Source organism: Lytechinus pictus, chromosome 4, assembly GCF_037042905.1.
Source record: "Lytechinus pictus isolate F3 Inbred chromosome 4, Lp3.0, whole genome shotgun sequence".
NCBI lineage: Eukaryota > Metazoa > Echinodermata > Echinoidea > Temnopleuroida > Toxopneustidae > Lytechinus > Lytechinus pictus.
In genome coordinates, this window is record NC_087248.1 from 11,055,545 (window position 1) to 11,079,698 (window position 24,154).

At 36.4% G+C, this 24,154-nt stretch overlaps 1 protein-coding gene across 1 annotated transcript; it reads left to right on the top strand.

Moving 5' to 3' along the window:
• The first annotated feature begins 10,616 nt into the window (after positions 1-10,616).
• LOC129259559 (cystatin-A2-like) lies at positions 10,617-22,509 on the top strand. Its single transcript, XM_064098370.1, has 3 exons — positions 10,617-10,917; positions 15,896-15,997; positions 20,646-22,509. Exons 1-3 carry the CDS (start codon positions 10,702-10,704, stop codon positions 20,772-20,774), a joined length of 447 nt encoding a protein of 148 aa, XP_063954440.1. The 5' UTR covers positions 10,617-10,701; the 3' UTR covers positions 20,775-22,509.
• The last annotated feature ends 1,645 nt before the right edge of the window (positions 22,510-24,154 follow it).

Below are 24,154 nucleotides of genomic sequence, written 5' to 3' on the forward strand. Positions count from 1 at the left end.
AGGAAATATATTAACATTCCGAAGATTTTGATACTGCAGTTTTAAAATCGTCAGTAAACATTCACTTTAAATTGACATATCATGCTTAATAATTAAAAAAAAAATATTGAAAACAAACCAGAGGGGCAGATTTTTTTTCCCTTTCGTGCCAACTGGATATACCTCCAATATATTTGTAATAGAATGATTATAATCCGGTTAATGATAAACAGATTAGGGTATTTTGACCAACGCACCACTTGATCCAATTGTGCATATATCATATGGACAGTGGTATGCCCCCCCCCCCCCCATGGCATATCCGCCAAGGGAAATCGAACCCCTTTTAGTTAAGTCCCCATGATATCTTAAAAGAAACTTACACAAAATATCATGAAATAAGATCATTACTGCTACCCTTTTCCGGAAAATATCCCTCCAACATTTTTTTTGGGGGAAGCCCCCCCTCAATTTTACCGAACCCTTTATTCGCCCCGGAATCAAATTGTGTATAGACTGAGGTCTGTATCAAATGCATGTTGCTGAAGACCAACACACAGTCATGTTAACTTAACTGCCCATACTTGAAGGGGGGAAAAGCGTCAATATTTGGATATTTATAATCCTGTTATATGGACAGATCTCATAACAAGCCAATAAGGCAGGGTAGCTATCTCAATGCACTATTCAGGGTTGTATTTCTCATCCCATTCAGAGGTTGGTCGTTTTTATTTCCGCATCTCTTGAAGTTTACGACTCCACTGCCTGCAGGGGCAAGGGGGCGTGTTCCCTACTCAACCCCAGTAAAAATAGTGTTATTTTTTAAAATATCCTATCTGTGTGTCCACCGCTCCCTTTATATACCTCCGCCCCCTCTCTCTCTCACTCTCTCTCCTTTCACTCTGTTCGCATGCATGATATTACACATTGACTATGATCTATCTTTATTTTTATTTTTATCTCTTTCTCTCGTTCGATTTCTCTTTCACATACATACCCTGACATTCACCCCCCCCCCCCCCGGTCCATCACCTTAAATCTTTCTAGTTTACACACTCACACAAACACGTAGTCGATTATGAACTATTCACAAGGTAATACAGTACTAGCTGCTGTTATAAAACACTTTTGCTGGTATAAGAAGTTATATTTTTTAATATACGACTCACATAAAGTCGGGGCCCCGCCCCCAACAATGTAAGTGTCTATATAGCTGGATCAACGCTACTTAACTTGTTGCTACTTCCTCCTATTGTAAGCATAGAAAGTGGCCTTTAGATTTAGGCCTTTAACGCACATTGTCTATATACCTTTCGGTGCTCAACAATAAATCAAAAGTGGTCGTGGAACGGCTCTCCTCACACCTTTCTTCTTTTTTTTCAAAGGCGAAAATAATTACTTTTGATGTGAGTGTGTTTTGCGTGGCCAGCTCCCCCCCCCCCCACACATACACTTTCAAAACATTACCGCGGTCCCTAATTGATACTAAAATTGTGAAATTAATAACACTTAAATTTGATTAATATATATTTTTCATAATATTCAACAAGCATTCAGCAAGTTAACCTGCTGTTGCCATGAGCATCTTGTCTTGAAATACATTTCGATCAGGTCTACTGAATATTTCTTTTTTATTGCCCGCGAAGAAATCGGTGAACACGTCCCATTTGGAAACTGAAGACCAGTACTAAAAATTAGCTACGAATCATGCAGCCATGCAGCAATTCCTTTATTCTACCCCCTCCCTTTGCCCCTCTGTCTCCATCTCTCGCTCTTTCCCCCTCTCCGCCCCCCTTCATCACTTACTGTTACCCCTTACCTTATATATTTCTCCTTATTTAAAATAATTTTCCAGTCTTATGCAGTCAGATCAAATAATCATCACGATTACAGGGGCGTCTCACCGCCCTCCTTTATATACCATATAACTTTTAAAATGTCGTTTTGGTATAGAAAGACATATTGGTCATCAAAAGTTTGCAAAAAATTCACATATGATTGAAGGCACACTGATTGCCATTGCTCATGAAAATCAACAGATAATATCAACAAAATTGATATAGCACTTACCATTATTGCAGTTATTCAAGGCAAAGTTGTTTGACAAAGAATAAAAAAGGGCGTTATTAATCGACAAAGTGCACCTGGATCGCTTCGCTAGATGGAGTCCTACTTAAACAGGTCTTTGAGAAATATTATCGAAACTTTTGCTGAGATTGATTTGCTCTCGAGCTTCTTTTCCGTGGCTGTTTCAAAGTACTGCGACGGAAGGCGAAGGATTGAAACATTTACAACTCGGATTGCCGTTTTTATACCATCAGACCGCTCCTTGCGTCAAATGGACAGCAAGAAACTCAATGCACTATAGCGCCATCATGCGCCGACTAGTCAAAAGTTTTAAAGAGAAAGAACCAACGAATAATTGTATTTCTGTAGAAAGAACGAGGGGAAGATGTTATGTTTTACTAGTACAAATTGTAACTCCGAAGAGAGCTTAGAATTTGAAAACAAAATCGATTTTAGAAGTGGGTGAAGATAATAATCTGTGAGCAGATAATCTAAAAGAAATGAGAACATTTACAAGCAGCACTGCACATATACTTTATGCTCTCTAAATTCCTATGGGCCTCATTTTTTTCCATTTTTAAATATGTTAACTAAAAAAGATATCCATCTTTAATTCCTTTGTTTCCTGTTCTTTGTTTATTGAATCATGATTTATACTCCCGGGTTCTACTCGTGCTTTGAATCTCCTAGATTAGTGGATGCCTGGATAGTAACATCAATGATAACTTTTAATAGTTTTCGACAAAACTTTATCAATTAGTTTGTCTGATTTTTTCTGCTTTATTTGTAATCAACTTTATGTGCATCAGGGTGCACCGCAAAAACTGTGGTAGATGACTGCACCAGTCATTTTAATCCGGTGTTACTTTGTTGGTTTTCGTTCAACACCCATGTGTGTTAACACCTTTCGTTACTTTACGCTCTTAGGTGTTATCTTAATTCGGGGTGTAATTTCAACACATCTGGATGTGGTCCACTAGGGACACCAACTGGTGTCAGTTTTTAGGAATACTCCTCTGAGACCTTAAAATCTGAAGTAACCAAACCCATCTTTTCCAGCAACTTTTTGAATAATGTGTGTCTTAATTATTGGGGTGCCGGCGCCTTTGATTTTTTTTCTGTTTACAGAGAAATGCCGCTATACAAAATAATGCTATTCATCATCATCCAATATCATTTTATATTGTGGATTCCCCTTTAACATGTTTAAACGGTAATGAGTAGGCCAATTAATGATGCATGCCCAGCAAGAGAAGTGTATTCATCACCAGTTAGGCATGCAATATACCATGATGAATATTACGACAACAATGCTTTTCTTCGTAAGATGTCGGCTATACACTTTCGCTTTTCACAGAACTGTGTCTCTATAGCTGTCCCTCTCCTCCCTCCCTCCGCCCCCTCTATAACTCTCTCTCTCCCTCTGTTTCACTCTCTTTGTCTCTCTCTCTTTCTATGTATCTGTCTTTCTCTCTATCTCCCAATCATCCCCTTTTATTTGTATAAAGAAACTGAAATGTTTTTGAAAGGAAGACACTTATTTTGCTGTAGTTGGTAACTTAATTATTATAGCGTATGGATTGTAGTGGTGAATTAACATGCTATCATTCTAGTGGGCCTATACAATCTATTATAAGACTACACTGATCAGAATGTTGCATTATGGGAAGTGATCCTGGCCAGATAGGCTTTAAGCTCTGGTGACCCCCCCCCCCCATGCGTTTATTACTATTACAATTCATTACTACATCATAATTATGAATGTCTTCAGTAATTAAAGGCGCCAATTTCGTGAGATATTTTGTCCATCACGGGAGTGGGGGGGGGGGGGGTGAAGAGACCACCCTCTCCCATTATGTTCCTGCATAAATTTCTTAAATCGAGGGGGGCACGTCCACACCCCCACCTGGATCACCGCCAATAATGGAATAAATACTATGTTCTGGTTAAATTCTGCGATTTGTGGTTACATTTTCAGAGCTACCTATTGAGAAATTTCTAATCAATATAATTAAGGATTTTTTGTCACAGTTGAGTTTTTGTCACAGTTGAGGGCTTCACTTAGAAATAGACCACGTTTGAATCCTGGGTTTGAATTTCCGGTAATGAAACGGGGTGTCGTTCCTAGTGATCGAGGATCAAAAGATTTTCATCGGTAACTAATTGTCATTCTATGTAATTTCAGGCACTTGGGTATGAGGGGCTAATGCCTCCTCCCCGGCCCCCAATACAAAAAAAGGCATTTAAAAAGGACAAATCGTTCTAGTTAGCAGTCTGTGATAGTATTTGTCACGAAATTAGATTTTCATTTAATTTGTCTTCAGTACGCCTCCATCATGTTTCGTCCCCCCCCCCCCCCCCCCCTTTCCCCTACGCCATCACTGATTTCGGCCGGAGAATATCTCGAAATAACCTTGAACCCAAGTTTTGTTCAATGTTTGTGATTAATAAAAATGTATGAAGCATGGCGAGCAGCTGCTCTAACCTGACTTCAGTGGCGTAGGCTATGTATCGGGAGGGGCAAAGGGGCGCAACCTCTTTGGGGCGCAAGATCGAGAGACAGAAAGGGAAGAATATGGAAGAAGAATTCTCTCATAATATAGCCTAATCACCACGACAAGAAAACGACGTTGTCTAGGGTGGAATTCATAGGTAAAAAAAATTAGCATTTTTCCGTCGTCATCTAAATATTCGTGGGGGCACATTTTTTTATAACACCCCTACCCCCGGACAACGTTTTTCCCTGATCAATACGCCACTGGCATAGCTCGCTGAACTCGACTTTTTGTAGCGACATCTTGCTAGTCTTTAAATCCTAGACTCAATAGTGAAGATAGTTAATGTGACAGTGATGCACAACATTATGTCTTAATCCGGAATCCGAAGTTGAAAAATAGCAATCATAGCAACAACAACAAATCCAATAAAAAAGTAGGGACCCAATTCTAAGTACTGTATTTATTAGAAGTACTTAATTTTATTTGACCAAAGAATACCGATTGTGATAAAGACTAGCTTGGAAACACTGGTCATGTGACTGTGACTAGCAGCTAGACAGATACTGCATACTGTACCACGAAAACAAACGTCTCTCTAATGTTAGGGACAACGGTACATTCGGTATTTGCTCTATCAAAATCCCTACATACCATTGCGAGTGCGTCGAGCGCGTCCGTTGATCCTACGAAGCCCCAATAATGCATCCCTCTTGACTGATAATTTCACCCTAAATTGAGTTATTTCAGGTAGCTATGATATATTTGGCATTAAAAGGATCGGTAATTATTTGTCAGTAATTATTTAGTATTCTATATTTTCGAATGGCTTACCTCTACTTGTTCTTTGAATGGGAAAATATCGTACTTTGTCCTTGTATTCCACATGAACTGCAGAGTTTGTATGTGTATAAAGTCAATGGGGAAATTCAAACTTTTGCACACGCGACCCGTCACCATGACGTCACCAGGATTGCGTGTGAGCGAGCTAAGTTTGATTTGGGGGCGGCGCCCTCCAAAATTTAACCAATAAAAATTCTGCATTTGCTGCATCTTTTGGGATTTTCCCTAAATTCATGTCTCAGGGACCGTCTTGGAAGTGCGTGCTGAGCTGTATAATCTTTTTGAAGGACCCACCCTATTCTACTTAAAGATATTCAATTAAAACATCTTGGGGCCCGTTTTGGGACTTTTCATTCTTAAAAAAGATGGTTTTGAGACGAAGTCTTATATCTAGATTAATTTAAGAAAAAAAAATTAGTGACTTTATTGTTAAATTTTAAAATGCAAAGCAAAAACCTCCATATGACGTGTACGTGACGTAATTATCGTCATGAAGTTGAAGATCGCGCGAAGTGGTGGGAGGGGCCTATCGCGAACGTAGACCATGTATTAGTCTTGATTCAGGCAATTTTTATGATTTGTAAAGTTCGTTGAAACTCTGTAACGTTGTGAACGGATATCATCCAAATAAAATAAATGAAAATAATTTTAAAATGTGAAAGGATGAAGGCTAGCACAATCTTTCTCTTAGGAACATTCAGCCCCCCCCCCCTCCTCAGTTACAAATGTTAATCACGTGTAATCGCCGTGATACAAGGAGAGATGTTTTGGAAGGTCATGTGTGTGTGAGATATTGCACATGGCATAATGGCGGCATATACGTGTGATACAGGGAATTCTGTACAAGGATGTTTACACTTGTGTGTGAGAAGGTCTGTGACCGAGATGGTGGCATGGGAATAATGGAGTTAGAGTGGATTAAAAAACTACGTGTGTAAAGCATGGACCTGTACGTTGCAACTGCACATTCGCTCTGGGGGCTAAATCCCGGGGCTAAATTAAAATAGGGGAATCCCGGTGTGTATAGCTTGATTAGTAATCAATTGTTAAGGCCTACTAAAGTATATTTTGTTTATTAAAAAATCTAAGAAATCAATGTTTTAATTTGCAATGTTTACGCACAATATATGTATATATGCCCTCTCACAATCACACACATTTAAGATTTTATTTTTAACAGTAACATACTGATTGTTGTAAAATTAGGATACAAAAATTACTCTACGAGATGTCAGTTATTTTTTTATTTTCTAATGTATAGGCGGAGGGGGGCGGGTGGGTTCCCTCGGTCCTGCGCGCCCTTGCTCTTAGCAAAAATAAATAAATGGATATTAAAAAAAAAAAATCCTAATTGGAGAAAATTTTCCCCAAAACGTACGTATATATCTCCTATCTCCTGAATTACAATAATAATTTCTGCCAATACCTGCAAAGAATCCGTTTACACCCCCCCCCCAAAAAAAACCCTGAAAATTGGAGGCCATTTATATGATTGAGCGGAGAGTTGGAAAAAAAATGTTTTCGGTGAGAGACCCCCCCCCCCCCGCTGACTTTTACATCCGTAATCTGCTTTTTTATGGGAACATTTTTCTAACACTTCGTCTATCATGCCCTGTCATGAGTGAAAATATAGTTCAAACAGGGATATGCAATATCCCTGGTTCAAACATATGGACCTTTTAAAGCGTTGACAAAAAGTGACAAAAAAGTCACGCTATTATGGGGCTTTTATACCAATGTAACCCGATATACATGTAAATAAATTAGGTATCCAATGCGACTGTCAAATTGAATTTACATCTGATTTCAAGGGATCGATGTGCCATAGGCCTATATTGATTTTTTTTACACGGGGAGGGGGCCTACATAGCTCGTTTACATTTCTCGATTTGACTCCTTTTTCCGCCATGAGTCTCAACTTCCTACATGGGATATTATGGAGGATCGATGGGGTGGCCCTTAATTACCCCTTTTATATAGCTATCCCAGTAGAGGTCAGGGGTTGGATTCTGAATTAGGGTGGGGGTAAGGGTATCATCATGTAACAACGATCAGACGAGAATACTCACTTGTTAATTATTATATGAAAAGAGTTGCCCCCTCCTTCGGTGTCTCTGGTCGGTGCCGGTGAGTTTTCCAAAAGAAAAATATTCTGAAGTTTGCTATGGGGAACTCTTCGTCAATTTTGAGATATGACATTATTTCACTTATTTCACAAGTCATAATCATGAACATAATACAAACAAATATTACATCAGAAGAATTAACATGACGTACAAATAAGACATGGCATCATTTATTTAAATTGAATAATACGGCGAATAGAAACATGAGGGAACCTGCATTAAAAAGCAACGTTTTATTTCTTCAGTCTGCAGGATCCAAAAAAATATGAACTCTTCATGCAGGACAGCACAATAAAAATGATAATTTGATTACGTAAAGAAATGCCAAAAATATCACAACTGTAAAGAAAGTAATTTACATGGACTTTTTCGGAATAAGGAGGGTGTGAAAAAATAAGTTGTTTCTGTGAAGTTGCCGCGGTGTATACTTCAAAAGATCAATGCAGAAGGGTGTTGACAACAAAAAGAAAGTAATTTACATGGATTTTTCGGAATAAGGAGGGTGTGAAAGAATTTGTTTCTGTGAAGTTGCCGCGGTGTTGACAGACATGAAACAGCCTGTCCGATAAGGTCTTGGAAGCCAGACATTCCGTCGTCTTCGGTAGGAACATTTCATGAGATAAAATGAGTCATGTTTTTTTTTTGCGTTTTCACTTCTGATTGGGTCAAAGCATTCATGTGCTGACCAGTGAAAAGCACCCCTTTCCATTGATCTTTTGAATGATCCCATGATGGGTTAGTGTGTTCTAGCCTGAATTATATAACACGAGAATACCCCCAGGGATCCCCGAGCTGGTTGTACCCCTGCCTTTCCGTTCCAGGGAATACTCCAGATGGACGAGGGCATTTACCACATCAGGTAAGAATCATCCATTACAATTCATAATTATTAATATGTAATTCAAATTTTATTTTCCACTGCGGAAATGTTCAAACCTTATTAATGTATTTTTATGTTATAGAGAGAGAAATCGAAATAAACATCCCTAAACCTCACTTAAATTATTTTAAATTGCAGTATATACAAATATTAATTTTAAATGTTCTTAATAACTTGATTCTTTTCCATGAAAACATTTTTTTTTCATACACCGACCCACTCTTTCTAAAAAAAAAAAAAGGGAAGATACGTCCCGGTTTACGTCGTTATATATAGGCATACAGAGATAAGATCAATGGCTTTTACCGTTATCTGAGATTTTTTTTAATCATGTACGTATATAAAATAAAAAAGAATATATAGGGGGCGCCGAACCCAAAATCCCAACAATTAACTTAAACTTTTCCTTCAACCCTGCATGATGTCACTCAACACCCCCTCCCCACTCCCCCCCCCCCAAAAAAAAGATAGCAGTTACCGAGGAAAAAAACATTCATGAGCAAGGTCGACATCCCGTCCTCTTCGTAAGTGGGAACAATTTCACGGGAGAATGCTAATGGTAGAGACTGGGAGGTAGTTTTATTTTTCTTGGGGGGGAGGTAAGGCGACCGTAATCAGATCGATAAAAATATCATAACTGTCTCTACCCCCCCCCCCCCTCTTTCCTTATTTTTACGAGCGTGTAACACCTCAGTCACATTTTGATCTGATTTACGGCGGCCGTACGGTGGTCGAACACAGCCGTTTTATTCATTTCTATTCAAACTATTAGTAACCAACCCACCTAGTATGATATAGCTATTTTTTAAAATCTTTAAAACGGCTGTTTTTTTTTATTCACCGTTCTGCCACCATAGAGCAAATGTGACTGTAGTGTATCTGATATAAAAAGGAAACATTTACAGAAAATAACAGAAAAGGAAGAGGAACAAAAATAACCTATATAAATCCAAACAACTGACTCTTTTCCTCCATAATGTCCCTCAACGCCCCCACTCCCAAGACAGAGCTCCCTGTCCCTACCAGAGCATTCTCCCATAGCGTATTTCTTTGTTACGTACGAAGAGGGGGGGGGGGGGGGGGGGGGGAGAGAAAAAGAAATATGAGAACATGATCGAGTAAGGTCGACATTCAGTGGGAACAATAAAGGTGAACATATTCTCGTGGGAGAATGATCTGGTAAGGACAGCTAGGTGTGGTTTTTTTCTGGGGGCGGTAATAAGATCGAAAAATGAAAAATAAATAATCATCACTATTTTGACTTGGTCTTCACCCCCCCCAAAAAAAATTTAAGGGGGTTGAGTTGAGCCCCTGTTACCCCCCCCCCCCCTCCCCCGCGTACGCCACTGGAGCCTGCAACAGGCCTCTACCTCGGTCACATTTGTTTATACGACGGCCGTTTTATTCATTTTTATTCAAACCACGGAGCTATTTAAAATGTTAAGACGGGCGTTTTTTTTTTACTCGTCGGACGGCCTTTGCATGAGCAAATGTTCTGAGGTAGTAGGTTGCCAAAATTAAGAGACAGAGCTCATGACATGATTATCAGTTCGATGAATTAGATGTCAAATATCACCATACTCTAGATCAAATTTAAAGTAACTTAGTAAGGAATCAAATCATAACAATGCAACAATAATCTAACAACAAAAATATCTGCATTCTGCTCTTCTTCGGGCTTGATGACTTCACAAATAAATGGCACACAAGCAATATCTGAAAACAATTTAAATACTACTTTTCCCTCTCTGTTTTCTCTCATTTCCTTGACTCACTCACGCTTTCTTTCTGTTCTATCAATGTTCGATGGACGTACATTAAAAGTGACTTTAACTGGGTGGAAATATTTCGGGACCGAGATCATTTATTGAATAACGGCGCGGGACAGCGACGTCTTTTACAAGACTATATTTTGGGGTCATCGGACTTACGCGATGCGCCAGCGATCACCTGATATTTTCGCGCAGCTGTCTCCGTCCCAAACTGTCTGAAACTGGCCGCAAAGCTTTATTGACACAAAGCAGCGCGGACGGAGTCAATGGGGAAATTGAACGTTTTGGGCCAAGTTTGAACCCTTTTTTTCTAATTTCATTTACATGTTGGAATAACAAGACTTGTCTGAATGGTTTAGTACCACTTATTTTAATCAAGTAAGTGATTTTAATATTATAAAACGAAGGAGATTTTTTTTTGTTTGTCTTCATTGGGGTCCCTACTAATGTAATTCCTGTTCGAAGTCGAAGAAACACAAACAATAAAGCCCAACTAGGTCAACGTTTCATTCCGAGTTTCAGTGAAGAATATTCGTGCAATGACCACCTCATCGAACGAGTCTTTATTTCGATCTTCTTTCTATCATATCACAGCCAACAAGCTGGTGTTGTTAGGGGTTCTTTTGCTTGGGATCATCGGGGCATCTATGGCGGCGGAAAAGAAGCGAATGGGTGGGATGACAGGCGTGACGTCGCTTGATAATGGTTTAGTTAGCGACGAAGAAAAGAATCTAATTCAGGGATTGCTTGATAAGGCAAGTATACTTTAAAAAAGATAGTGAATTAACATTCCAATTCTGGCCGCTCCAACAGTAGAGGCGCACGGCCAATATGGGAGACTGTCTCCCGAGAGAGATTATCTTCAATATCAGACTCACAGTCACACTTAGTCTTAGACAGCTGGCAGCCGTCTGTTTTGAGGAGTTTTTTAACATTTTTTTTTTAAAGTTCTCCTCATACACAGACGGCTCGCTAGCGTGCAGCCACCATTAGGGGACTTGCAATGCAAAATCCCCCCGTCGGGGCTCTTCAATTTTTGTCTTTAATCAATAAAAATTTTGAAAATTAATGCGACCAAAATGCAAATTGATATTCCCTCTTGGCATTAATTGCCAAGAAACGGAGAAAAATCGAGTTAAAAGGAACAAAAACAGTGACTTACCTCGGCTGTCGCGCAAATTCACTTCCCCGTTTTATCCGATCTTAAGTACATAAACATATGGCCATTGAGTCCCCTGTACAGATCGCGCTAGAACTTCGGTCTCTGTATTTGGTGAGTGAAGCCAACGGAGTTCAGCTGAACAACCAACATAACAGAGACCGAAGCTTTTGGTCTAACTCACACTCACAGACTTGTTGTATTTGTAAATAATTTGGGTATCCAATTTCAGAGACGGTCTCCAGTTTGGGAGACCAATTTCCTTTGTTTACATTTGCTGCAAAAGGTTTACCTCGGCGGCAAATAAAAATGTGATTGGCAGATTCCTCATGAAAAATTACCCCTTTTCACCGTTACTTTAAAAATTCACTGTCTACTTTTGAGTTTTGTTTTGATAAGGATTTTTGTTGTCATCCACACACAAAACAAATGGGCTTCTGACCTAAGACTTAACTAAGTGAGACAAAATTTTGGGTGGAAAAATAACGCTTTTGTTGGTGTTGTTTCCTTTGTTCTTTTGCAAAGCAAGTCTCCAATATGGGAGATTGTCTCCCCTATTGGAGAGAGTCTCCCATATTTGCCGTGCGCCTCTATCCAATACTAAGTAATTTCTTCAACTTTTTTTTTGTTTTTAGTCAATTAAAATCATTGAAAATTGGTACAGTAATGTACTACCAACTGATCAAGGACTTTTCATTGATTGAAAACTAAATTCTGCGTGTGTGTGTTTAATGTACGGTAGACCCCAATGGAGTTTTGTAACAATCAGAAATGATTATTTACATCTGGGACCAACCTTCCAAAAAAAAAAAAGATGTGATATTAAGGGGGGCATTATTTTTTGTCTGACAACAAGTTGTCAGATCCGACAACAACTTTCCTTGATTTTGATTGGCTTTAAAAAAAATTAAAGCTCAAGTCCACCCCAGCAAAATGTTGATTTGAATAAATAGAGAAAAATCAAACTAGCATAACACCGAAAATTTCATCAAAATCGGATGTAAAATAAGAAAGTAATGGCATTTTAAGATTTCGCTTATTTTTCACAAAACAGTGATATGCACAACTCAGTGACATGCAAATGAGTCAGTCGATGATGTCCATCACTCACTATTTCTTTTGTTCTTTATTGTTTGAATTATACAATATTTCAATTTTTACAGATTTGACCATATAGGGACCGACTTGACTGAACCATATAGTATTAAACAATGCTAATTCCACATGTATAGAGAGGAATTAATCACTGTTTCACTTGACAATAAGGAGAAAATTTGAATATTTCATATTTCATATAATAAAATACAAAAGAAAAAGTGAGTGGATGACGTCATCAGTCTCCTCATTTGCATACCGACCAGGATGTGCATATATATAACTGTTTTGTGAAAATAAGCAAATCTTCAAAATGTCAAAACTTTCTTATTTTACATCCGATTTTGATGAAATTTTCAGTGTTATTCTTGTTGGATTTTTCTCTTTTTATTCAAATTATTTGTTTGTTGGGGTGGACTTGTCCTTTAATAGCCAAGATCAAGGCTTAGGTTCGGCAGTGTTAGTGTTACTAACTACGACTATGTAAACTGTCGGATAAAACGTGCGACAAGTCCTTTCATGAAACGCTCCCCAGGCATGCCAGGGCTAGAGTCTGTTTTACATGTATGTACAGTGTAGATCTACCCTGTTCTCATAACTAGTTTACTGAAACCGGTTAAGGAAACCAGTTTGGAAAAAAACACTTGACGTAAAGCGATCTTGACTTGTTGCTCCGGGAACGCTCTCAGTGGGATGACATGTTTCGCGCGAAATTCAAAACACAGACCCGCAGTGTAAACATTCTACACACAGTATGTTGAGTAGCGCACTCAAAATGTGTGAAAATTGCTTCCTGAGGAATGCTTGTCACCTCACTTACACTGAAACCAGTTTAATGAGTCAGAATGTTCTTGAAAACTACATCGCGAGGTGGTTTTCCGAACCGGTTTGGAAGATACATGTAGCTTCCAAGACCACTTCGGCGGTTCTCATTACTAGTTTCCATGATTAGTTTCCACTTTCCAGTAAAACTAGTTTTATAATGGTAATGAGAACGGGGTCTAAGTCTGCTAAAATAATGAGAAGCCAAACCAGTGTGTTGGCTCAGTTGGTAGAGTGTCCATCTCACAAAAGTGCAACCGCCAACCGGGAGGTCAGTCCCCGGCTGCATCAGACCAAAAAGACGTTAAAAGATGGGATGGGACCTGTTTCACATCCAATAAATTTCTGGCACTGCACAGTGGCTGCCAGGCCCACAATCAATTGGGCAAAATTAATTTTGGAAGTATTTCTCAACATTGTGATAGGATTATTTAAGATACATGTAGATTTCAATAAAATATTTTTTTAATAAAACATAGATTTTCGTATTAGAGCATCGTTGCACTCAATGCATTGTACACATATGTACAGTATTTGTGCATTTCTCTTGTTAATTTCATTTGCTTTTAGAAACTGGATTGTAAAATTGACTACAACTAATATTAAAGACAATATGGCACTCACACTTGAACCATATAGCCTACATACATGTTTGGGACATGGTTTAAGCAGTGACTTTCCCTTGTTTTAAGTCATAAATACTAGTTTAGAATACAGACCAAATAGTCTATATCAAATTACTCAGGGAAGTATACAGGGGCAAAAATTACATGGGGGCTGGGGATAATTTACCCCCCCCCCCCCCCAACAAAAATAAATAAATAAATAAAAATGAGAGCACTGAAAATTCCCATTCATCGCAATGTGAAAGCTTATTCAATGTTGCAGATTTAGGCAGTACGGTAAGTTGTGAAAAGTAGCCTCCAAATATAAACAAGAAAAATAATATTTTGCCTGACTGTACTGCATGTACATGTACATGATCTACTATGGATATAGGGTATTGTTTTTCAGTATCATTCTCTTTCTAATCATTCAATTTGATCCAAGATAAAGAGTAATGGCAAAATGTGAGCATGATATAACTTAGACAAGTACATGTTACTGTACCTGTATGGATTAAACAGCACACACTATACGTGTACATATGAATTTGCACTGCGATGAAAAAAAAATATATAAATCACTGCTCAAAAGTGTAAATTTCCAACCTTTTGCTATGTTATTTTATTATTTATTATTATCATTATCATCATCACCATTATCATTATTAATTTATTATCATCATCATCATCTTTATTACCGGTATTAGTATTAAAGAAAATTAATGATTGACGCATTTTCAGGAGTAAAAACAGATTTAAATCTTGACCTAATGAAAGCTTTGTACCGCTATATGGGTAGTATAATATAAAAGGAAGTATATTAATGACTTTGTGATGATCTTCCATAGACCATTGACTTCAATCACCAGTACATTTAGCTGTAAGGTCACCATCTGTTCATTAACATTATTCTCCTATCTTCCCCAAATTGACAATTGAGATAGCACAGACACAGTATAGTCGGATCATTCTTGTGCAATAAAATATATTTGTATGCACCTTGATGCAAGCTTCTATTTCATTCTACTTGTACTTTTGTACCCTATAATTTGCTTTCAAGAAATTCATGAAATTATTGTTTACACGTACACTGTGCTCATGACATTTATATTTTTCTTATTCATGTGGGGATAACCTCAATTTAAATAGCACGGTGCTTTAATATTAGCTCCAATTACCAAAATTATGGGTGTATTATTATGTGATGTACACTGTACATCACATACAATCATATGAATGCATTTGACATGAAGATATTGTGATAACATTTATTTGATTCTCTTCAGTTTCATGCTTTGAGATTGATTTTGAGATGGTGGTCTCCATTTAATTTCATAATTAATTCTGTTATTCTCAGTATAAATGACAAACAATGTCTTCATTAGGATTTCGGATTACTACTTTGTTGTCTGATATTGACACAAAAGGTGAACAACCTTTTGTAAATTGTTTATTGATAATCATCAGTAAATCATAATCAATAATGAATTAAATTTTAGCTTGAGTTGATGGTCTCAACAGGCCTGCATTTTTTTCATAAATTCATGTACTTACATTGGCCCGTATTCTGAAGTCGGTTTAACTTAATAAACTTGGGTTTAAAGTTGTGGTTTAAGTATGGACAGCCAATTGTTACATAAATCACTAACAGTATAGTTAATATTTAAGCTCATTTGGCTCTCAAATCATTCATAATTGTGTAGGAAGTATAAATGAATGATTGTCTTCACAATCGATGAATCAGGAAAGAGCACAGTAAACATAAGAAACATACAAATTTTGACACTTTTGGCTTCCCATAATTTTAGCACAGAGTTAGACCACAGTCTAAGTCAAACTTGACTTCAGAATACGGGCCATTGTATTGGGGGGGTTACAAAAAAAAATGTCTACAATTATTGATAACACCATTTGTTTTCTGATTATTGTTAACCTTTTCTTCTTTGATTGTAAATGGTTGTAAAATGTGTATGTATGGAGGTAACCCCAAGATGTAACCATAGAGCTATGATGTAACCAAGCCAACCCCAAATCTCTATTGTTTCCATGCAGGTAAAGCCCGATGCAGAGCTAGAGGCAAGAAGGAAATTCGAGGAATTGACACCTGTAGCCTATGCAACCCAACTTGTGAATGGAGTCAACTATTTCATAAAGGTATGTGTCAAACATGTATATAGGAATGATTATGAAGTATAAAAAAAAACAGATGGCAACATTTTTTTATGAAAGACATTGCCGAATCAGAAATTTCGATTTTTTTTTTCTCACCAAAGCCCTGTCCTATAACATAAAACTTTGTGATTTATCTTGGCACTGACTTCTACATGTACATTTGAGGGTGCATTAGATCTGTGATCAATCATAAAGATTAGCCGCATTACATGTATAACTTCAAGTTTATGTTTCGGAGCCTCAGAGAGATTAAGGGGTACTCGAGATGAAAATAATAGCTGCATGTATTAAATAAAATTCAACAAGCAAAATGCAGAGAACTTCATCAAAAGCTGATGAAATATAATGAAGTTTGATATGAGATTTTAAAGTTCAGCAATATTTTGTGAAAATAGTTATATGCCATCTTGAATAATGTACGGTACATGTATGTCTATTTTATGTGGGCTGATGGTGTCGAGTCCCCCCTTCCAGTTTTCTTTTAAATTTTACATAAAATCATAATTGTTTCTTCTAGTAGACTTGTTAAGAGGTTGAACGCTGCATTTTTTAGTACAAATGTCCCACTTGGCACAAATGTTCTTTGAGTCAAAAGAAAAAGATTTATCCAAAGAGACACGCTGTATCTATGCAAATAAGCAAGTAATTTGCATAAATTTGCATATTATGTCGATATAGTAAAAACAAGTATTTCAGAATATATATTTAACCAGAACTGCCCTAAAATTGGAAATAAAGAGTTAGGGTAAGAAAGGGAAGAAAATTGTCATAAAATAATTGGGATATCCTTGTATATTATTACCTAATTTACATAAATTATGCAAATTATAATTTAAAACAGAGTATTGTTCCATGAATCCTGAATTGTTTTATAAATAACAGCAATTAATACACAATGTCTACATTCTACATGAAAGAGAATATATTAGCGAAAATATCGATATGCTTCATGACAGTATTAGTGTCTTAATTTGCTTAGAAAGAGGGCAAATATGTCAAAATGTATGACGTGATATTGCGCTAAAACGAGACCAAAACAAGCTCTATGTCACAGTCACACTCACGAATCGAACAATAAAGCGATCAATGGTACGTCATTCGAAATAACACAATCCCAACACAATAGCTTCCATCGGCTTCTCGCATCGCTTTTGTTGGTGTGTCTGCCACACCGTAATCTATGATACATACGGACAAAATGCATTTCGGTATCGGTAAAACACTATTAATTTTGTTTTATTTGTTTCTAATTTGTTTCTCTTGGAAAATTTACAGGAGACATTGCTTTGCAGGTTACTGCTTTAATGAAACTCTGGCACATGAATCATGACGAATGTATCCTACCTCAATCCATATTTTAACTTTATTAAAATATATATCTTTTGGAGACCCCGAAGTGGCAAAACTGCATCCCCCTGGCATTCCCGCCACTTTATAAAACCAGTTTGACTTGTTTAATCGACTTGGAAAAGACAGACAGTTCTCCTCTTGAAAAAAAAAAAACATAGAAGGCATCGTTTTATATCTCATAAAATAAGTTCGTGTACGTGACGGTGGCCCGTCGAAGTTGCCCAACCCTTTATTTTGTTTTGACAATATATATTTAGAATATCGTCTAAATGAAGCCCTCATCTGGAAAGGGCACTTATTAAAGGCAGCATCTACATTATATAGAGGAGGCTCTGGCACTGGGAAGAAGGGGCTGAAGCTTGTTAAATTTCTTGGGACCAACATTTTACATTGAACCTTTTTTGCTTTTCAAATTTACATCAAGAAATTTAACAAGCAAATAAACAAAATGGATTGCACTAAAAAATGATGTTTTTTGGTAACGTTTCTTTTTTTTCGTTTTGTCACATCTGCCGGAATTCCAGGGGGTGCTGTCTATGGATAATAACACACGCAGCACACCCCCCCCCCTTCCGGAAAATCTTGCGGGTGCTTCAGCCCCGCTTCCAAGTACCAGGGCCTCCTCTATATAATGTAGATGCTGCCTTTAATAAGTGCCCTTTTCCAGATGAGGGCTTCATTTAGACGATATTCTAAATATATCTTGTCAAAACAAAATAAAGGGTTGGGCAACTTCGACAGGCCACCGTCATGTACAAGAACTTATTTTATGCGATATAAAACAATGCCTTCTATGTTTTTTTTTTTCAAGAGGAGAAAGTAAAGAGGCTTCACTGTGTGTAGTAGAAATGTATCTTTCTTCCGAATGGGCTCTAAAAATATTTAAATTTAACATAGAGTGGAATCAAAAAAGGGGTTTGAGTATTTTAGAGCTTACGTGTGGCTTTTCTTCAATGTACCACATCTCTTCTACATGTCAATTGTAGATTATTTTCTCCTCAATATATTCCAAGATATCAATACAAACAAAAGTAATCTTTTAAGAGTTCTAAAGACAATAAACTATTTTTGAATACATAGAACCAAAAGGGAAAGTGTATCCTATAGGCATGCTCCTGTTGGGTTATAGCCTTTACTGTGCTAGAGCATTATTACAAACTGCAGAACAACAACAATAATAATAATAATAATAATATTAATAATAATAATAATATTAATATAGATAAATATGAAACGAAGATATAAAAGTTGCTTTATTATACCAAAAACGCAATTTGCCTTGCCGGTGGCTTTAAAACACGATATTTTTTATTTAGTGTCGAAATACAGAGAGGGGATGGGGTAAATTCGGAGGGCTCCCGTGGACATAGGCTTAAATAAACAAAAAAAAACTATCTTCAGGAAACATGTTAACTGATGTCTCATACATCTGTCTTTTCCATGTCGATAATACAAGTCAAACTGGTTTTGTAAAGTAGCGGGAATGCCGCGGGGAATGCAGTTTTGCCACTTCGGGGTCTCCAAAAGATATATATTTTAACAAAGTTAAAATATGGATTGAGGTGGGGGTACATTCGTCATGATTCATGTGCCAGAGCTTCATTAAAGCAGTAACCTGCAAAGCAATGTCTCCTGTAAATTTTCCAAGAGAAACAAATAAAACAAAATTAATAGTGTTTTACCGATACCGAAATGCATTTTGCCCGTATATACCATAGATTACGGTGTGGCGGACACATCAACAAAAGCGATACGAGAAGCCGATGGAAGCTATTGTGTTGGGATTGTGTTATTTCAAATGACGTACCATTGATCGCTTTATTGTTCGATTCGTGAGTGTGACTGTGACATAGAGCTTGTTTTGGTCTCGTTTTAGCGCAATATCACGTCATACATTTTGACATATTTGCCCTCTTTCTAAGCAAATTAAGACACTAATACTGTCATGAAGCATATCGATGTTTTCGCTAATATATTGTCTTTCATGTAGAATGTTGACATTGTGTATTAATTGCTGTTATTTATAAAACAGTTCAGGATTCATGAAAAAAATACTGTGTTATAAATTATAATTTGCATAATTCATGTAAATTAGGTAATAATTAACAAGGATATCCCAATCATTTTATGTCAATTTTCTTCTCTTTCTTACCCTAAGTCTTTATTTCCAATTTTAGGGCAGTTCTGGTTAAATATATATTCTCAAATACTTGTTTTCACTATATCGACCTATTATGCAAATTTATGCAAATTACTTGCTTATTTGCATAGATACAGCGTGTCTCTTTGGATGAATCCTTTTCTTTTGACTCAATGAACATTTGTGCCAAGTGGGACATTTGTACTAAAAAATGCAGCGTTCACCCCTTTTTTTGCAGTTAACAAGTCTACTATTCTAGGTACATGTGTGTAAAACATGTCTCCCCTGTCATGAAATAATTTCAACAATGATTGTTTAACACAGGAAATTAGTAGTCAAGAACTTGAAGGTGTAAATCAATAATTATGATTTCATAATGCAAATTTTTACAATGTAATTTGTTATTCTTTTTCTGATTTTAATTAAATTTTCAGTGTTTTGTTCAAGTCAGATATTAGATCTGCAGATAGATATTCCAAATTTACGATGGCATATAATAAAATGACATAAAAATCACTTAATTTTCGGTCTGGAGAACTTCTTTAATTCAAAATGGTGGTTAATAGAAGAATCTGTCCTATAGTATTGCTTTAAAACATTGGTTCAGATTTTCACTCTAGAGCTGAAAATATTTCCCATGAGGCATTTTCATGTGGATGCAATGTATCTTCTAAAGCTATAATTCACACTGTATGAAAAAAGAATCAGAAGATTTTACAGAATAATAAATATTAGCTCAGTAGTTTCCTTATTTAAATATTCTTCCCAAGTTCCCATACTTTACTAAACTATTCATTCATTATTTTCATTCAGAGTGAAACACCATTTTGTAGGAATATACATGTATATAGCTAGTCTGGAAAAGCAGTGAATAATATACCGCAATGAAAAAAAATGCTTGGTATTTTTAGGGTAATTCATGTAGTATTGTTGAAGTAACTATTCTCATTATTTATCTGCACATAATTTTCATTTCTTAGTTTGAATTCATCTGATTTTTTTCAGTCCTTTTTTAAATGTAGTTCTTTTTTTGTTATTAAAAAAAAAATTGTCATGTAATTTTTTTAATGAGTATTTTTTGTGTCATTCTATGCTCTTCTTCCCTCTCTCTACTACCCCCATCTCTCTCTCCCTCCCCAGGCCAACACCGGTGGCACTGGTGACAAAAGATATGTTGTCATTCGCCTGCACAAGTCATTCGGTGGTGATGTGACTGTCCACAGTATCCAGGTCGATAAGACAGAGGCGGATCCTATTACATATTTCTAGATTCTTAAATTATATTCTTCATTAATATTCAGACTCATCAATATCTCCAGCATGTTTTAAATACCAACAAACTTCAATTGCCTAAATCATAAATTGTTAATTTTGCTGTCAATATGTTAATAAGCATTGCACAACACACACACAAAAAGCCTATGGAATCTTTTTCCATTGAATTATGGCCATCATAGGGTTATATTAAGCAGTAGTAGAAATCAAAATCTATTGCAGAGAAGTTTTTATGTGAATCTGTTGTACGGTTTTTCAAAATACCTCTATATCTGTCTTGTATTATTAAAATGATTATATTGGGTGATTTCCTCCAAATATTCATAATAAAAGCGATCCATGATCCATTGGAATATTTCAGAAAACTTATGCAGTTTTAATCGTCTCTAAATTGTGCTTTCTTGACCAAGACCCTTTTCAAATATGATCAAGTATATCAAAATAACACATTCATTGTGTTAACTACTACATACATTTACCTCTAATAACATTTAAGCTGTGTCTGTTGTGGATTTACATTTGTATGTCATCACTGTTGTAATTTGATAAATGTGATTTCCTGGTAGATAAGATTGTGGGAATGTTTTCAACTTCTCATATTACATTTTACATCTAAAGCAAGGATGGCATTGCATGCATTTTAGTATGTGTCAAGGGCTTGTGGCAAGAGGGGGGGGGGCAGCAAGGTACTCTAAGTGTTTTATAATCTACCATCTGTTTTTCAACTGCAAGTACAATATGTTTCGCTGGCTTTGCTGCTTTTTCATTCGGGCTGACCACATCTCTTTTCATCAGACATTGAGAATCAGGATTATTTTTACCAAAGCATGATAACTGACATACATGTATGCACTTAAGATTGATGGTTATCTTCATTCAGTAATTTTTATCTTTGTTTATGAATTTCTCTCTACAACTTGATCTACTTCTGCTCATGTATGTTCAAAATTGCGTACATGTACAGTGTACTGTACATGTATTTGTACAGTTTTTATTTAGGGTTTCCAACGCTTGGATTTGTCGCATGCTGAACTATATTTCAATATTTAATATACATCTAAAATGAAAGTGAAACAAGCAACTCCCCACATATACATGGCAAGGTATGCTGTTTGTGAATATGATGATTTCAATCATATTCAACAGGAGTTGACAATTTAGCATAAATAAAAACCTGGATTATATAGTAGTTACATGAAATAAAACTGAAACCATTTTTTGTATCCCTCAGCATATGATTGCAAAGTGGGCTGTTTAGATAAAAATATGATGGCCTCGTGTCACCCTACTGTAGTCAATAATAAAATCATAAAACCATCTGAACTTTAATCTACAAAGAGCTTCCATATCCCATTTTCTACATAGTTTTGAAATCTTTAGAGCCATTACATAGTAATTTAAACCAATATACTCTGGTAATTTTGAATCAGGTTAGCATGTCTCTGTTGTGAAAACTATTTTTCAGGTATATGTCTATTCTCTTGAATAAATCAATATGCAATATGTCAAAATGAATGCATGATGGAAAAAAAAGAAATTTCTATATATTTTATACTCTCAACTTTCATACCATTTCCATATATGCACTGTATTATCTCCGTGATTGGTCAAAAGAATAGAATTTGATTGTTGTCTTCTGTTCTTGTTGTTGAAAAAAGTACAACTTTGTTTTTAATTTTAAATGTATAGAATCTTCTTATATGGATACAATAAACTTATTTCAGCTTTATACCAGTTTTCATTGTTATTTTTTATTTTTTTACTTGTGTGTACATCATGTTTTACACAAGCTACCTACCGTGTATCAGCACGAGGAAAGGATTGGCACGAGGGAAATTGGGAGCTGGTCCGTCTAGCTTCCTTCTATCTGTGGTATAATGTGCCAAAACTTTTGAGGGCCAGAATCGGCTGATGGAGGAAAAAAATGCAAGTGGGCGAAGTAATCAAGACAAATTTTATACCTCTTTAATAATTTTTTTGTTGTTGAAAGAATATTCAGAAAATGATATATTTCACTACTTTTCTTTCTTTTCCCTCTTTCTTTCTTCGTAAAAATGTTGGGGCCATGACCCCAACCCCCCCCCCCACCATCTGAATGCCACTGCCCTCAACATCCAATCTTGACTACCCAATCTGCTATTAACTTGAAAATAAATTTTGTGGGAATATGTTGTGTACATTTATTTCTCAACAACCTCTCCTACATTTATAATGCATCCCAGTAAAAAAAAAACATTTGAGAATATTTTTTTTTTCGTAAATTTGATAACACATATTCCCCTTTTTCATTAGCCATTTATTGTTTTTGAAAAACTGTTCATTCTCTAATCATGAAAAATTAAATCTGTATTGCATGCATAATATGCAAATTATGGCATTTAAATATAATAAAGTGAGAATAGGAACAACTAATTTGACTGGGGTATCTGAATAAAAGCACTTTTCGAGTAAGTTCATTTTCTGCCTTTCGACATGACACTTCAATGAAAAAAAATGACCAAGGGTAATTAAAGCTCCATCAGTTTAAAGTAATGCTTGCATTTAAATTATGTTTCAAAATGAAGATATTTGTCACTGCAGTTAGTCAGTTCTCAATCAGGACTCCTGATTTGCCAAGATAAGCCCTGCATCAAATCTTTAGCACAGTAACTAAATGCTATTGCAGGCAGCCAGTGAAAATGAGTTTGTTTCATGGGCATTATGAAAATGAAATCACTGCAGAAAATAGACTTTCTGAATGTGTGATTTTCTCGTATAAACTCAGATACCGAATTCACGAGGGTGGTTTTCAAAACCTATGGTTGAGTCCATGGTTTATGCAGATATCCTGCATAAATGACGCTTATTTTAGCGCATATTGGGCGCGTGTATACAAAATTCCAATGCTGATGCGCGTTTTGGTCACATTGCGGCAAATTGAAGCCTGTTACCATGGTTAGATACAATATTTTATTCAGGAGTCTACTGTTTGAAGAGTGGAATAAAATAGCGTGGATAACCACGGCAATCGGGCAATGGGCGTCAATTTGGCGCACTGACAAAAACGCGCATCAGCATTGGACATTTTTTAATATACGCGGTAAAATAAGCGTAATTTATGCAGGAAATCTGCATAAACCATGGACTCAACCGTGGGTTTTCAAAATCACCTTTGTGAATTCGGGCCTAAATTTTTTTTGTTCATCCATGCATGCATTATGCACATGTGAAGATGAAAGAAGATGATCCAGGGTTAACAATGTGTGAACTTCATTTCTGATTTAAGTACCATAAATAATTAATAATTCCCAATTTCTTTTTTTGGGGGGGATGCACGGTATAATCAAAATCTGCTCGAACTTCCAGAATCCGTTTCTCTCAGTTCCCATATTTTA